The sequence below is a fragment of the Rosa rugosa genome, chromosome 4 (assembly GCF_958449725.1).
Source record: "Rosa rugosa chromosome 4, drRosRugo1.1, whole genome shotgun sequence".
Taxonomy (NCBI): domain Eukaryota; kingdom Viridiplantae; phylum Streptophyta; class Magnoliopsida; order Rosales; family Rosaceae; genus Rosa; species Rosa rugosa.
Window position 1 is genome coordinate 10,347,671 of NC_084823.1, and position 16,238 is coordinate 10,363,908.

The 16,238-nt window shown below is 40.0% G+C and overlaps 3 protein-coding genes across 4 annotated transcripts; 2 read left to right on the forward strand and 1 right to left on the reverse strand.

Annotated features, from left to right (window-relative positions):
- The first annotated feature begins 3,888 nt into the window (after window positions 1-3,888).
- On the forward strand, window positions 3,889-6,740 carry LOC133742391 (heat shock 70 kDa protein 4). The gene is made up of 2 exons (XM_062170048.1): window positions 3,889-4,184; window positions 4,813-6,740. The coding sequence occupies exons 1-2, from the start codon at window positions 3,971-3,973 to the stop codon at window positions 6,552-6,554; spliced, it is 1,956 nt and encodes a 651-aa protein (XP_062026032.1). The 5' UTR covers window positions 3,889-3,970; the 3' UTR covers window positions 6,555-6,740.
- A 2,376-nt stretch (window positions 6,741-9,116) lies between these two features.
- On the forward strand, window positions 9,117-14,856 carry LOC133707445 (pentatricopeptide repeat-containing protein At2g03880, mitochondrial). Of its 2 annotated transcripts, XM_062133017.1 has the most exons (5): window positions 9,117-12,124; window positions 12,236-12,313; window positions 12,604-12,868; window positions 13,790-13,981; window positions 14,723-14,856. In XM_062133017.1, the coding sequence occupies exon 1, from the start codon at window positions 9,612-9,614 to the stop codon at window positions 12,048-12,050; it is 2,439 nt and encodes an 812-aa protein (XP_061989001.1). In that variant the 5' UTR covers window positions 9,117-9,611; the 3' UTR covers window positions 12,051-12,124; window positions 12,236-12,313; window positions 12,604-12,868; window positions 13,790-13,981; window positions 14,723-14,856. The 2 variants fall into 2 exon arrangements, with proteins under 2 accessions (XP_061989001.1, XP_061989000.1); XM_062133016.1 differs by having other exon boundaries at window positions 9,117-12,313.
- A 448-nt stretch (window positions 14,857-15,304) lies between these two features.
- On the reverse strand, window positions 15,305-15,865 carry LOC133744313 (NAC domain-containing protein 101-like). Its single transcript, XM_062172445.1, has one exon. It carries the CDS (start codon window positions 15,863-15,865, stop codon window positions 15,305-15,307), a length of 561 nt encoding a protein of 186 aa, XP_062028429.1.
- Between the last annotated feature and the right edge of the window lie 373 nt (window positions 15,866-16,238).

Genomic DNA, 16,238 nt, shown 5'->3' on the forward strand with positions numbered 1-16,238 from the left:
GTATGTGTCAGCGGGTGAGTATGTAATGGCCTTATTGGCATGCGCTATTATCAATGGAATTACCATTATTCAAAAAAAATTTGCACTCTAAATTTACATTTGCAAAAATTGACTTTTTTTTTTTTTTTTTGAAAAGGAGTTTGGAACCCAGTCAAGCTGGGAGGCTCATCCCTACGCTCATATTATTATTCATTTCAATACGTCGCATAGGAGGGGGGGGGGGGGCGTAATAGTTGAACCCCCAGCGCTCATATTACAAGAATCTTGATAGAGAACATCCGGTAAGAAACCAGGCGCCTCCTCTGAAGATAGATCAATAACATTTATTTGACTATTTATTTGGCATAAATTATCAATATGCATCCTCCCATCAAATCAAACATGTTCTATTTATATTTCTGCTCGTGAGTTATTTGACACTTGTACAGTCTATCTGTTTGTTCAAGTGCCCTACCAATATAAAAAGTTAAAAATTAAGAAAATAAATCAAATAATATTTTTGAACAATTTAGAAGAAAAAAAAGAAAAAATATGATTAAAAAATGATGGTAATTTTCTAATTTGATGGAGAAAAAAATATCCAAAATTATGGAGGATTGATTTTTGACAACAAATCTCTAATTTGACGAAAATTGTGTAAATTGATACAAATCGACAATTATGGTCAATTTCAAGATCGGCATCTCTTCTTCTTCACATTTGGTTCTCTACTCTACTTTTCAGTTCATATTTACATCCACCTTCAAGAAATATAAAGCCAGAATAACTGACATAATGAAAAAAAAAAAACAAAAAACAACAAAAAAGAAAAGAAACAATTCTACAAGATTTTTATTTTCTTTTTCATTATGTTGTTTTGCCTTCTTTTAGCAGAAACAATAACTTGTTTTCTTTTAGCTCAGACTAGTTAAACAAAAACTAAATTTAACTTAGTTAGAAGCCGTCTCTCCTTTCTCTCAACTAGGGTTAGGGGTTTTCTTTGCTATTCTTCTTTAACGCAACCATGAGTTTTGTTGATGCCATGGTTGCTAGGCTAGCCTCATCTCTTGCTATCACTGAGGGAAAGAAACAGGTCGATCTCCGACCTACACAGGGACAAGGCTTGTGGTAGTTGGAGGTCTTTATGGTGGGAAAACTCCTTACTACCTAAGACTACAAGGTTAGGTCTTTTTTGGGGATTTTCCGCAATGCATGGCAGATCAATGGTTCTCTACAGGTGGAGGAAGCGGGGGGCCAACGAGTTCTGTTCACCTTGCCGGACCCAATAGACCCTACTGGATCACAGCTACTTTTAGCTCAGACTAGCTAAACAAAAACTAAATTTAACTTAGTTAGAAGCCGTCTCTCCCTTTCTCTCAACTAGGGTTAGAATTTTCTTTGCTATTCTTCTTTAATGCAACCATGAGTTCCCTTGATGCCATGGCTGTTAGGCTAGCCTCATCTCTTGCTATCGCTGAGGGAAAGAAACAGGTCAATCTCCGACCTACACAGGGACAAGGCTTGTGGCAGTTGGAGGTCTTCATGGTGGGAAAACTCCTTACTACCTGAGACTACAAGGTTAGGTATTTTCTGGGGATGTTTCGCAATGCATGGTGGATCAATGGTTCTCTACAGTGGGGGGGGGGGGGGGCAACAATTTTTGTTCACCTTGTCGGACCTAACAGACCAGGTTCGAATCTGGAGAGGTGCACCATCGGGTTACAATCACTCCCCCATGGCGCTAGCTTGCTATAATGGGGTGATGCCAGTCGGAAAGGTCTCCCCCGTGGCGTTGGCTTGCTATAATAGGGTGATGCCAGTCGGAAAGGTCCCTATGATCACAATTTCCTACTGGATCACTCTTCAGGGAATTCCTCCTGCTTTTAGGTCTGAATGGGTGATAATCATGATTGGTTACACTCTTGGAGACCTTCAGGAAATTGATAAGACTGGGAAGAAGGCTAGAAAGCTCAGAATCCAGGTCGAGATCCCTTTGAACAAACCTCTACCCTTTAAACGGTGTTATTGGGTGGAAGATGAAGTGGAGTTTCTGTGTAAATTTCAATATGACAAGCTCTTTGGGAACTGCTCCATCTATGGCCTGGTGACTCACGTTGGGCTGCCATGTTCGGGGCTAGCATTAGAGGAGGATGATGATGAGGCGGCGCGGACGGTGCTAGGGTCACAGTCTGTAGCATCTATAGATCACACCGAAGGAATGCAATTAAATGCAGGTTCGATCAACAGCTTCGAGTTCTGGAGTTTCTGGTGGCGGTAGCAAGGGCATGAGGGCTAGGGTTTTGGTCAACAGCCAAACCCTAGTCTTCCAGACTCTCATTCCTAATCAGATGCCGGAACTGCCTCTGAGTTCTTTTCTGAGCAAACCTCGCCAGCAGGTAGTGATCCAGGAGCTGCAAGAAAAGGCCATGACGCCGTAAGGAGTTACTGGCAAACACTGAAACGGGGCAAAAAATGGGGTGACTGTTTCCCCAAAGAAATTGAAGCTAAGCTTGGCTGTTGGTGAGTGGAACTTGAACCTTGAACCTGAATGCCTTGGTTTGATCCCAACAATGCAGGAAGAGGCTAGCTCTGGTAGTGGAAAGAAGAAAAGAGGCAAACATGTTAGCAGTAAAAATAAACTGTCGTATGGGGAGAAGAAGAAGACTGCATCGTCTTCTTTTGGCCGATGTCCTGAAGAAAACCTCTAAGAAGGACAAGTTGAAGGTGTCTGCTACTGGTACGAGCTCCAACTCGAAAGGGAAGGAGCTAGTTATTTATTAGTTTTATTCTAGTTGGGTAATGAGCCTATGTGAGTTTGAAAGAGTTTCTATGGGTCTTCTTTGACGTTTCTAGTATCTAGCTTGTACCACAATTGCGTGATTGGCAAGTTAGGACTAGTTGAATGATTTCCTTTCCGTGACGAGGCGAGGTTGGTTCCATTCTTGTATAGGCTTGCTTAATTGTGAGTGTCCCATAGATCCTTAATGTTTTAGATAGGTTGTTCGGATTTTCTTGCCGGATGTATTATGTAAACTTTGTAGACTCTAGCCTTTGGTCGCTGATTTAAAGCATTCAACTTCTATATTTTTTAAAAAGTTTTCTTTTATTTATTACAAAAATTCATCTACAAGACAAAATGTAAAGTTAACACTTGGTGTTTAGAAAATATCGATCGCAAGCGAGCAATCCAAATGTTTTTTTTTCCTCAGTACCAAGAACTAATCTAACTTACTACAAAGTTCTAAAATGTCTTGCTTGTTGCTTAGCAAGATGAAAGATTCAACAGAAAAATAAAATAGATGAGAAAATTATTTTATATTAGTTCAATGTAAGGGTGTGATCTTGTTAGATTGAGCGCGGCTTTTAATGAGGTTACACTTTCACCTATTAAAGTAAAAGAACATACTCGAAAGGGTTAAAACTTGCAGTCCCTATTTTCCAGTGTACGGTCAATTTTAAAAAATCAAATTTTATGTCAATGCCATATGAATGGGATGATACCTCATGTCAGCAATGTATCAAACAAAAGCTCATCTATAAATTTGTCGATAAATTGTGACCTGTTGGTATTCAGAACAACTAATACCATAGATGTTACGGGTTTAATTTTTATGAGCATCATGAGATGAGTAGAATGTGGTAGAGCTAGGGATATAAAGAAAAGAAAAAACAGAAAAAATCCATCTAGGAAAGTCTAGAGTGTTCTAAGAAGCCCAAAGAGGAAGAGCAATCAAACCCAAAGTTTTTGCCCGGCCCAAGAACCAAAGGAAACAGAACCACAACCAGTAAGGAAATAGAATCCGCACCGTCTATCAAAATTTGACGGTCTACATTAAACCCGAACGTTCTAGACCCTCCCTCCAAAAAGATCTTTTCTTTTTCTATATAAACACTCCCAAATCCTCAAAACTCGAAATCTCAGCAATCCAAAATTCAAACCCTTTTAGATTCTCACTTTTTTCTCTGCGATTCTTAATTCCTTTGAGCTACAATGGCCGGAAAGGGAGAGGGACCGGCGATCGGAATCGATCTCGGAACTACCTACAGTTGCGTCGGAGTGTGGCAGCACGACCGCGTCGAGATCATCGCCAACGATCAGGGCAACCGAACGACGCCGTCTTACGTTGCGTTCACTGATACCGAGCGTTTGATCGGCGATGCCGCCAAGAACCAGGTCGCCATGAACCCTGTCAACACCGTTTTCGGTAAGATTTATTTCCGTATCCCTTTTCTTTTTTTTTGTTTTTTTCTTTTCAGATTTGTGCTTTAATCATTGTGCTTTTTGGTATAATTGCTTGGTGTATTGGTTATTAGGGTTTCATATGTTGTATTTGGATCGTATTTGTCTGGCTAATTTCTGTAGCAATTTTTACTGTGCAAGATTTACTGCGATGCTTAAATTGCACTAAAGAGATTATTTTCTCATGGTTTGTGGCTTATTAAGTCAATGCAATTGGTCAATTATTGAAAAGAAAGTAGATTAGTCTCCTGGATTTATTGTGCTGTTTTTAAGTGCTACTGGACCTGCGTTTGTTTGGCTAGTTCAATGAATTTTTCTGCCAATTTTCACTGCTTTAGATTGTTCAAGGGTTTTATAAGATTGCGTTGAAAAGATTATCTTCTCATGATTTGTAGCTTTGTTGAATTAAGGTTTTCGATATATGAATTTATACAATTGTTCTAGTTTTTCAAAATCCTTTGGGGCTGTATTTTGGTATTTTGTATTGAGTTCTTTGGTGTATTGAGTTCAGTTTGTTATGGGTTTGTTGATTGTTATTACTCTGTTTGATTCTGTATGTATTGCATTCTAAATGGGATTTGTTATATTTGCAGATGCAAAGCGGTTAATTGGTAGGAGATTTAGTGACTCCTCTGTTCAGGCAGACATGAAGCTATGGCCTTTCAAGGTTGTTGCCGGCCCTGGTGAAAAGCCCATGATTATTGTTACTTACAAAGGCGAGGAGAAACAATTTGCTGCAGAAGAAATCTCGTCTATGGTTCTCATCAAGATGCGAGAGATTGCAGAGGCTTATCTTGGGACAACAGTGAAGAATGCTGTTGTTACCGTACCTGCTTACTTCAATGACTCTCAGAGACAGGCTACAAAGGATGCTGGGGTCATTGCCGGCCTAAATGTGCTCCGTATTATCAATGAGCCTACTGCTGCTGCCATTGCGTATGGTCTGGACAAGAAGGCGACCAGTGTTGGCGAGAAGAATGTCTTGATTTTTGATCTTGGAGGGGGAACCTTTGATGTCTCTCTTCTTACAATTGAAGAAGGTATTTTTGAGGTGAAGGCTACTGCTGGAGATACCCATTTGGGTGGTGAGGATTTTGATAACAGGATGGTGAATCACTTTGTTCAGGAGTTCAAGAGGAAGAACAAAAAAGACATCAGCGGAAACCCAAGAGCTCTAAGGAGGTTGAGGACAGCTTGTGAGAGAGCAAAGAGGACTCTCTCATCCACTGCTCAGACCACCATCGAGATTGACTCTCTGTTTGAGGGTATCGACTTCTATTCAACCATCACCCGTGCCAGATTCGAAGAGCTGAACATGGATCTGTTCAGGAAGTGTATGGAGCCAGTTGAGAAGTGTTTGAGAGATGCAAAGATGGACAAGAGCAGTGTCCATGATGTTGTCCTTGTGGGTGGATCTACTAGGATTCCTAAAGTCCAGCAATTGTTGCAAGACTTCTTCAATGGAAAGGAATTGTGCAAAAGCATTAACCCTGATGAAGCTGTTGCTTATGGTGCTGCTGTACAGGCTGCTATATTGAGTGGAGAGGGCAATGAGAAGGTGCAGGACCTATTGCTTCTTGATGTGACTCCTCTGTCCTTGGGTTTGGAAACTGCCGGTGGTGTGATGACTGTGCTCATTCCCAGGAATACAACAATTCCAACCAAGAAGGAGCAGGTTTTCTCTACCTACTCGGACAATCAACCCGGTGTCTTGATTCAGGTCTTTGAGGGTGAGAGGGCGAGAACCCGTGACAACAATTTGCTTGGCAAGTTTGAGCTCTCTGGCATTCCTCCTGCACCAAGGGGAGTACCTCAGATCACTGTTTGCTTTGACATTGATGCTAATGGCATTCTCAATGTGTCTGCTGAGGACAAGACTACAGGCCAGAAGAACAAGATTACCATCACTAATGACAAGGGAAGATTGTCCAAGGAGGAGATTGAGAAGATGGTTCAGGAAGCGGAGAAGTACAAGTCGGAAGATGAGGAGCTCAAGAAGAAGGTGGAGTCCAAAAATTCCCTGGAGAATTATGCTTATAACATGAGGAACACCATTAAGGATGAGAAGATTGCTTCGAAGCTTGATGCAGCAGACAAGAAGAAAATTGAAGATGCAATTGAGCAGGCTATTCAATGGCTAGAGGGCAATCAGCTTGCTGAGGCTGAAGAGTATGATGACAAGGTGAAGGAGCTCGAAGGCATTTGCAATCCCATCATTGCAAAGATGTATCAGGGTGGCGCTGCTCCTGACATGGGTATGGGTGGTGGCATGGACGAGGATGTTCCTCCAACTGGTGGCAGTGGTGCTGGTCCCAAGATTGAAGAAGTCGATTAAGGAGTTCTGTTTTGATTCAGTAGTTATGTTTCTGCTCCGCAAAAATGGTGGAGGTGATTTCAGACTTTCTGGTTGTTTTGGGTTGTTTTTGTTCAACTATGGTGGTTGTTTTGTGTGATTTCAGACTTTTGATTCAGTAGTAGTCGGCTTTGTGTTGCTATCAATGAATGCCTATTTCCTCACCAAGTTTGTGATTTTAGTTATTAAATCCCCAAATCAAACTCCTTTTTTTTTTCTTTTTAATTTTTTTTAATTGGCAATGCCCAAATTAAACTCTTTAATGGAAATTAGCGAGGTCAATCTTTAATTTCAAAAGTTATTTACTCGTCTAATAGCACAGGTCCGGTTTCATGGCTATACTAAGATTGCATTATCAAATATTGATGATGAATTTCTTTTCTGTCTATGTATATCTAGATGAATGCTATAACAACCTATTAATGAAAATGGAAACCACCATTCCGAGATGTGCTAACCATTCTAGAACAATTGAACTCGAACACCGTTACAGCATTCGAAAACAGTTATTCCTCAAGCCAAATGTGCTTGATGTGACTCACCTGGTCATCCAAGTCCAGACCTGTAACTAGCTAGTGCTGTAGGGCTGCAACTATATTGTGGCATTGGACTACGAAGTGGTTCACTCGTTATCGGAAAGCCACAATAACCATAGAAAGCTTGAGTAGCGTTCTGCTAACAAAAACATGGATCGAGACGGCTGATTTTGATGGGTCTCAAACTCTCGATCGATGTCCAATATTTCCGAATCTTGGTCTACCATCTCGCTCCTAAATGAGATGTATATGAACCAATATATATATATATATTAAACATTTTTTTTAAACCCGACATACCTTGGCGCTTCCAGACTAATTGAAGCGACAGACCACCTTTTAACGCCTAGACAAGACCTAGCCCAGGAAAATTTTAAAACACTTGCCGGTGATTCTTGACCTATTGGTTATTTGGTCTAATTAACACTATAGATGTCACCAATTCACATCTCACTAGCATCAACTAAATGGATATCAAAAATTGAGTGAAAATGTTAGTTTATTACATGATTTTTTATGTGATATGACGACAAGTTCTATGAGCTTATGAAAATCGACCAAATTATTTCTAATGTGTTGCAAAATAGATAATCAATCAATCTCGCTGAACACATTAAAGAAAAGTAAACAAATTGATAAGAACATTTTTGATGGACTATTTGTCAGCAAATCTTAATTTTTTTTTTTAATTTCTAAGTTTTGAGTAAATAGATAAATTGAAGTCATTCCTAACTTTCTGGTTCTTTTTTTTTTTTTTTTAATAAAGGGCTGGTGCGGCTGCCCTCAAGCCTTGATTAATGAAACTGTCGAATACAAGGGGGGGGACATTGAGCCTAAACCCCTGATTACAATAGGCACTTAGAGTACATCCTGAAATAATATCATGAGACTCGACTAAACACTTGTATTCAAACATGCACATACTAGCAAAGAACTCGCTCCAGACGGCTCTATTTGCTTCGCAGCGGTGACACAACGGAAAGATAACTCGATCTGCAACTCGAATACAGCATAGCATAATTTCCATAATCACAGCTTTCCCACCATGTTGCCACTGGAAAATATATCCAGTGACACTGAGTCTCACCCTGCCACTAGGAGGTAGCGACCATTTGACGAAGCAAGGAACTCGCCGCCTACCTAGAGCAGACAAGGCACACTGAGTGTGCAGACCGGGACAACGCCCACGTCGCCCCGCCATAAAATAGCGGGGACTTATTACTGGCATAAAGCCACTTGTACCTAACAGAAAATAACAATAAAACATAAAAGTAACATAATATGGGTCCAAGGCCAAAGCCCAGGCCCAACAATCACCAAGCCCAAGTAGAAGGCTGCAATGAGCCCAACGCCATCTTCTCGCCTGAAACCTAGCCACGACCTTACCACCGCCGTCACAGTTACCACCTCCCTCCTCTGACTGTGCGCCTACCAGCCATCCAATAGCAGCTCCCAGACGAGGCCAGAGGCCCACGCCGACTCGGAGGGCCGCCGGACAAGAAGGGAGGAAGGGTTACAGAAAACTTTGGGTGCAAATTGTTCCAAACACGACTTTTTTTTATTAAAACAACTTTCTGGTTCTTCCAAACATGTAGAGTGGGCAGGACATATCTTTTAATTGCATACTCATTTCAAGTTAGTATATGTGTCATAAATTAAATAATTAGAACGTGGTGGGATGCAAAACCAACATGACCATACATTTGTTAGTTGGACAACTAAGATGTGTGTCCTTGATAATGAGAAATTCTTAGGTAGAACAGATGTGCCACGTGGCTGATATGCTCAGTCAATCATGTTTCTTTGTTTTTTAATTGTATTCCGAAACTATCCACATTTAATTAAAATGAAATATTCAAAACATCGCTTTGCATAGGCCCTGATTGGCTAGGCGTACCACCATGTGACATGTCTGCCATACCTAAGAATCTCTCCTCGATAATGACCATATATGATATCTCCGTCTTCAACCACAGGGATCAATTTTGTTTGCTTCGTCTTGATGGCATCAACCTCTCACTTTCTCCGATTTCAGTGACCTTCAATGTTTAAGTTTAATACATTTGTGAGAATCGTTGGATTAATGATCAACCAAATACTACGTTACCGAAAGTTATACCGGTTGGTTTGTGGATATCTGATATTGTCATCATTTTATATGGTAGAAAGATTTAAAGAAAAATGACACGTTCGACTCACAAATCACAATCGATAGTTCAACACTTCAACCGAAGATCCTGTCCTCTCTTGGCCTTTTATATGAAAATTTTCGCAGCCGGAAAAATTGGCAGCAAAACCATTAAGGCAGTATAGTCAGTAGTCACAGTCAAAAGGAATAAAGGATCTCTTAAGAAAAAAGAAGAAAGAACAGCTTGAATGCTCTGTTGTCTCTACTACCCTTTACAATGACGCTTCTTATTCCAAGCCCGAGTCTGATGTGATAAGCAAAGGTGGTGAAGCACTCCAGCAAATATAGAGAGGCATCGAGAAGTTACCACGGGTTATGATTATGAACAAATTACACTCAAAGTTTTTTACTTTTCACCACAAAGCATATCAGTTCGAGCAAAGAGTCTCGACCCATTTCATCCATAGCATTGTGGACGCAACCCAGTCCAAGTTCGACTCCAACCTACTTCTAAAACAGTTGTCTGTTTCTGGTCGAGTCGATGATGCCCGCCAAGTGTTCGATGAAATGCCGAGCAGAGACGAGTTCACTTGGAATACTATGATAGCTGCTTATGCCAATTCAGGAAGACTAACCGAAGCTAAACAAGTCTTTGATGCCACCCCAAGTAAGACTGCCATCACTTGGTCCTCACTCATATCTGGGTACTGTCGAAATGGGTGTCAAAGCGAAGCTTTCGAATTGTTTTGGCAAATGCAGCTCGAGGGAGAAAGGCCGAGCCAGTACACATTGGGCAGCGTACTGAGGTTGTGTGCTGCATTGGGTTTGATCCAAAGAGGTGAAATGGTGCATGGATATATGGTGAAAACCCAGTTTGATAGCAATGTTGATGTAGTTACTGGTTTGGTTGACATGTATGCAAAGTGCAAGCGCGTTTTTGAAGCCGAATGTGTATTTGAGAGTTTGCGGGATAGGAGAAATCATGTCGTGTGGACTGTCATGCTTACCGGGTACTCTCAGAATGGGGATGGCTTGAAGGCAATGAAGTGTTTTCGAGACATGCGAGCACAAGGGGTTGAATCCAATCAGTTCACATTCCCTAGCGTATTGACTGCTGCTGCGTCGGTTTTAGCCCTTGGTTTTGGGGCTCAGGTGCATGGATGCATTATTCAGAGTGGTTTTGGGCCTAATGTGTTTGTTCAAAGTGCATTGGTTGACATGTACGTGAAATGCGGAGATCATATCAGTGCAAAGAAGGCACTAAGAAGCATGGAGGTTGACGATGTTGTTTCTTGGAACTCGATGATTGTTGGATGTGTAAGGCAGGGGTTTATACGAGAAGCTTTATCGTTGTTTAGAGAAATGCGTTCAAGAGAAATGAAGATTGATGATTATACATATCCATCAGTTCTGAACTCATTTGCTGCACTGAAGGACGTTAAAAATGCAATGGCGGTTCATTGTCTGATAGTTAAGACTGGATTTGAGGTTTATCAACTTGTAGCCAATGCTCTGGTTGATATGTATGCTAAACAGGGAAATATAGAATCTGCACTTGAGATGTTTAGGCATATTCCAGACAAAGATGTTATCTCTTGGACCTCCCTGGTAACAGGCTATGCACAGAATGGCACTCATGAAAAAGCACTTAAATTATTCTGCGAGATGAGGGATGCAGGGATCTGTCCTGACCAATTTGTCATTGCCAGCATTTTGAGTGCCTGTGCAGAACTGACACTTTTGGAGTTTGGCCAACAAATTCATGCAAATTTCATCAAGTCTGGCCTTCAAGCATCATTATCAGTAGATAATTCCTTTGTGACGATGTATGCAAAGTGTGGGTGTCTAGAAGAGGCTAATAGAGTTTTTGATTCTATGCAAGTTCAAAATGTGATTACTTGGACAGCTTTGATAGTTGGTTATGCCCAGAATGGTAGAGGAAAGGAGTCTCTAAAATTCTACGATCAAATGCTTGCAACTGGCACCCAACCAGACTTCATTACTTTTATTGGCTTGTTATTTGCTTGTAGCCATGCTGGTCTTCTAGAAAAAGGTCAGTACTACTTTGAATCGATGAATAGGGTTTATGGAATAAAACCAGGTCCTGAGCACTATGCATGTATGATTGACCTCTTGGGGCGCTCAGGGAGGCTTAACGAGGCTGAGGCATTAGTTAATCAAATGGCTGTAGAACCTGATGGAACTGTATGGAAGGCACTACTTGCTGCATGTAGAGTACATGGGAAAATAGAGCTGGGAGAGAGGGCTGCGGAGAACCTATTTATATTGGAGCCTATGAATGCTGTGCCTTATGTTCAGTTATCTAACATGTATTCTGCAGCTGGTAGATGGGAAGATGCGGCAAGAATCAGAAGACTGATGAAATCAAAGGGAATTCTTAAGGAGCCTGGATGTAGTTGGATTGAGATGAACGGCCAAGTTCATACCTTTATGTCTGAAGACAGAAGCCATTCATGGACAACTGAAATATATTCAAAAATTGATGAGATCATGATGTTTATCAAGGAAGCTGGATACATGCCAGATATGAATTTTGCACTACATGACATGGATAAAGAGGGGAAGGAGCTTGGCCTAGCATATCACAGCGAGAAGTTGGCCATTGCTTTTGGCCTTCTCACCACACCACCAGGGGCACCAATTCGAGTTTTTAAGAATCTCCGGGTTTGTGGAGATTGTCATACTGCAATGAAATATATATCACGGGTTTATCTTCGTCATATTATATTGAGGGATTCAAATTGTTTTCATCATTTTAAAGAAGGGAAGTGTTCTTGTGATGACTACTGGTAGAAACTTCATCGGCTAAGCATTTTTCTTTATTGGTGGGAAATCAATTGGTCGGTTCATGGTGGAACACTTCACTGGTTGAGCGACTCCCTCTATTTTTTTCCCTTCTTCTCTGATGTCTTTGGGTTATGTAGATCTGGATTTTCATTGATGAACCTACAGTTTAGAATCTTTCATGTTTGACACAGATGAAAATTTGAAACTGCTGGGACTTCTATAAGCAATATTCCTCAATCCTATGACAGTAACTGAACACTGACTAAAAGGTTAGTATTAGTTCCAATTCTTGTTACTATATATGAATTATGATGCGAGTTATCTAGAATCTAGCCCTTGAACTTTTGTAAGCACCTAGTTCCAAGCATTTTAATATGTTGGAATCAGTGCCTACCCAGTACAATCTTTGGAAGAACATTTATGAATCTTCGCTTCATATGTGGGTTTAGTTATATTTGACACGTTTTGTTAAGTGGCACCAGAAAGACTTTTTGGTACGTAGTTCTATTTGAGATCTAGCATCTTACAAAATTAATTAATTAATTGCGTTTAATGGCAGTGGTTGTGGGAGTTCAAAGCATGTACCTTGAAAGTGACCTCCAGCTTCTAATTTCAAAGCTTGAAGGACCTCAATATGATATTCTTACTGAGAATCAAGCTTTTCCCAGCACCAATTATGGATAGGCCATTCCCCCCCTATCCGTTGCAGAAGTGGAGGCCAGATTTTGATTCGGATAATCATCGAATTACTCGGTTGGCTGTTTGGGTTCGACCGTTGGGAATTAACAACTGTGCCATGTGGTTGTTTGGAACTGGCAGCGAAGGTAAATGTCAAGAAATCAGTTGCAACCTCAATAAAGATAATCTAGCATTATATATATGTTTATTATTCGAGCTTTAAATTGTTTCTGTCTAGATTTTTGCAAAAACATATGCTTGATGGTTATGCATTCATGCCTACATAATGCTTTAATGTGAGGAGGATTATGGATGCCTTCCTTTTCATGCTTGCAGTTTAAAATTAATGCAAATAATTGGTAATATAGTCTCTGATATTGCACATGATCATTGGGTTAAATTTTTATATGATTGGTTGCGGCTGCCAGGCCTGAGTTTAGCATTCAGGAAGCTTGAACTTGATGGGAGATTATGTATTCAATCTTTAATCATATTTGGCAACAACTTGTCTACATTCATTTTATGCCATTTCAATTAGTGGAAAGAGAGCATGCCTATTAATTACTTAAAAGAAAAACCCTAAAGCAAAACCCTTCATTCTCAATAGTAGATGGCCGTATGAGTGACAATGGTGATGATTGATGAGAGTGAACCTTGCCAACATAAGTTTTATATAAAGATTGCCAATTGTGTTCTGACTATAATTTTTCATTGATTTTATAAAAGAATCCCAAAAAATCTTTGTTCGTTGTTTCTCTATAATATCCATATACCTCTAGACAACTAAGTAGAAGGATCTGTCCCTCGACTAGGAAGAAGTGAGTTATCAACTCACTTCTGTTTATTTTTCAAAGTTATTTGACTTGTACTTGAATATTCAAGTAACTCAAATGCTTCCAATGGAATAAGTGAAAGCTCAACAGTTATATCAGATTTCACAGATCTAAACATCAATGCCAGAAGCTACTGCGAGGTGTTACTAGTACACCTCACCCATCAACCCTCTTGCATAGAAATTTCTCACTTTCGTAGTTCTATTTGTTTTGAATGTGCTTCTTGTTTTCCAGGTATGCAATCGTACAGGGTCAAACAGAGGGATTTTACTGGAAACTATTAGACAGTTGATCTCTAATTAACTTGACTGCTAGAGATGAGGAGAGGGCTGAAGAGCTTCACACTTCAAGTGTTTTTCCACATGACTGACACTGCTCACTTTGCAGAGTTCATTAAAATCCAGTTTGGCAGAACTTGATATATCGGTATGATTTAAGCTCTTTTCTTCTGACAGTTTCAATCAGATTTAGTTAAAGAAAAAAAAAAATTATTAGTCAATTAGGAAATGAAATATGAGAGTATAATTTGGAACCAACCAATAGTTGGACTGCTGGACTGAAGAAGTAGATAAGTAGGGCACCTTCTTTTTTTTTTTTTTTCTTTTTTTTTTTTGAACATGTTGTTATATTATTTTAACCTTTATGTTTCTTTTTTCTTTTTGTTAAAAAAAAAAAACTAATTTCCCTAAGCACTTTATATTGGAAAATGTAAAATTGGTTGGCATATCATATTTTAGCCACTTTCAGTTGTGGAAGTTTGGTCTCTGAAGATAGTCCACAGTAAGGTGCAATTTTTCTGACGAAGATAAGCTTCGTCTACATTGGGGCTAGATAGGCTGCTGTGTGCTTCTGGTTAGGATCCACCGGGTTAATATCTCTGAATATTAACATAGTTCTTAGCTATCAACAACTCATCAATGAATCAATGTGCTAATGTGAAAATTTAATTTCATCTATGTGTGTCCCACAAAGGCCTTTTCTTTTTGACGGTTTAGTTTTCAGCCTGAAATCTTTCTGCATTCAGGCCAAAGATTTTGAAAGCTCATTGCTGAGAAAATCAAATATAAGTCTTATCGAGTGTTTTCACTGGGATGTGTACTGTCAAACTCTAATCTCCATTTTGTTTTTGGGATGGGTATGTAAACTAAGTTTCTTTTACTGATGCAGGAAGCAAGACAATTTGATTGGAATACCTATATCACAGGTTTATATTTGGCAGGGGGATTCAAGCTTTTTAAACGCCAGGCCAGCCTGGGAGCACACCATCGTAAACTTCGATAAAAAAACGATTGCAATTTTGCCTACTCTACATTCAATCTCATAGCCACTTCTCTCAATACACAGGATTTCCTGTTATTCACGAAAGAAACAATTGTACACTCAATGTTAACCGAGTATGACTGATAAATGATAATGATGGTCAAAAATTTCATACAATGTGCTAATTGAGTCCACGATATTCTCTTCTCTTGACTTATTCTACAATCAAACTCTCATGAATCTCATTCATAGAAGTTTACAAATTTCCTTTACACAGCAGAGCAAATTCTTCAGAGTTTTTTTTTTTTTTGGATAGATGGGGACCCAAAGGGCCCAAAGGGAAAACAAGAAACAAATTCTTCAGAGTTTTAACCTGTGATTATTACTCTCTTCCACCATAATCGATTGGCTGATGATGATCTTGATCAACAAGAGTGCTGCTGCCAGCTTGTTGCTGATCACAAGTCTCTCTGCTCCTCGGGTTTCTAGCTAGGTTGATGACCTTGAACAATAATCCTCTACATGATTACCATTCTTCGCAGTAGCTGTTGTTGTTGGTAGTGGTAGTTTTTCAGGGTTCTTCCTCAAGGTGCAGAGTACAAGTTCTTGATCAGTAGCATCATTGTTGTGAGTAGTAGTCACGATCTGGTATTCTTGCATCAACCAAGCCCCATTCTGATGAGAATCACATCCACCCTCATACCGAAAATGTCGACTGATTCCCATAACACTGTCATCCTTGGCAACAACATCTTCCGAGTGCTGCTCCCTCCAAGTTCCGGAACCCACCTTCTGATCAAAGCACTCAGCGGTGGGATTCAACTTGCTGCGATGTGTGAAGAAATAGAGAGCCTCTACATTTCTAGATTTATTCCCACCATACAAGTCCCAAATAACCCAAGGCTCGTTTTGTCCATAAAAATCAGGACAATCGGAGACGAATTTGGTCTGGAACTGGTCACCCATAACAGCTCTGTTGTGGAGGAAGTGACCCACCAGCTCCTGGTCAGTAGGATGAAATCTCACACCCACTGGAAAACCTAATTCCATCCTTGTTGACGATCAATAGAGAGCAAATAAGATTGGTTTGTGGGGTTGGAGAATGAAGACTACTGATTTGGGAGAGAGAAACAGCAATAGTGTGAGAATCAGTTCACAGGAGGGCAAGGATGAATTTATAGAGAGATTAGGAAATACGACCGTTGGAGAGAGATGTTGAGGTTAAACGGTTAAATTGACCTCATTCCTGAGGTACTATTAACGAAGAGGCAATTTGAATTTAAAGGTTTGTAATATGACCGTTGGGTAGATGACGTCAAATTGACCTCATTAATTACTCTTATTACTCCCTAATAACTTAGTCTTGATTAGATTGCGTATTCCTAGTTGGATTCCTAATCCTATTAGACTAATTTATTTTCTG

Bases quoted from the DNA above. Each gene is read 5' to 3' on its own strand.
- LOC133742391 (XM_062170048.1), top strand. From the start codon at position 3,971: ATGGCCGGAAAGGGAGAGGGACCGGCGATCGGAATCGATCTCGGAACT. The intron at 4,185-4,812 runs GTAAGATTTATT...TTATATTTGCAG, and splicing joins CCCTGTCAACACCGTTTTCG to ATGCAAAGCGGTTAATTGGT.
- LOC133707445 (XM_062133016.1), top strand. From the start codon at position 9,612: ATGATTATGAACAAATTACACTCAAAGTTTTTTACTTTTCACCACAAA.
- LOC133744313 (XM_062172445.1), bottom strand. From the start codon at position 15,865: ATGGAATTAGGTTTTCCAGTGGGTGTGAGATTTCATCCTACTGACCAG.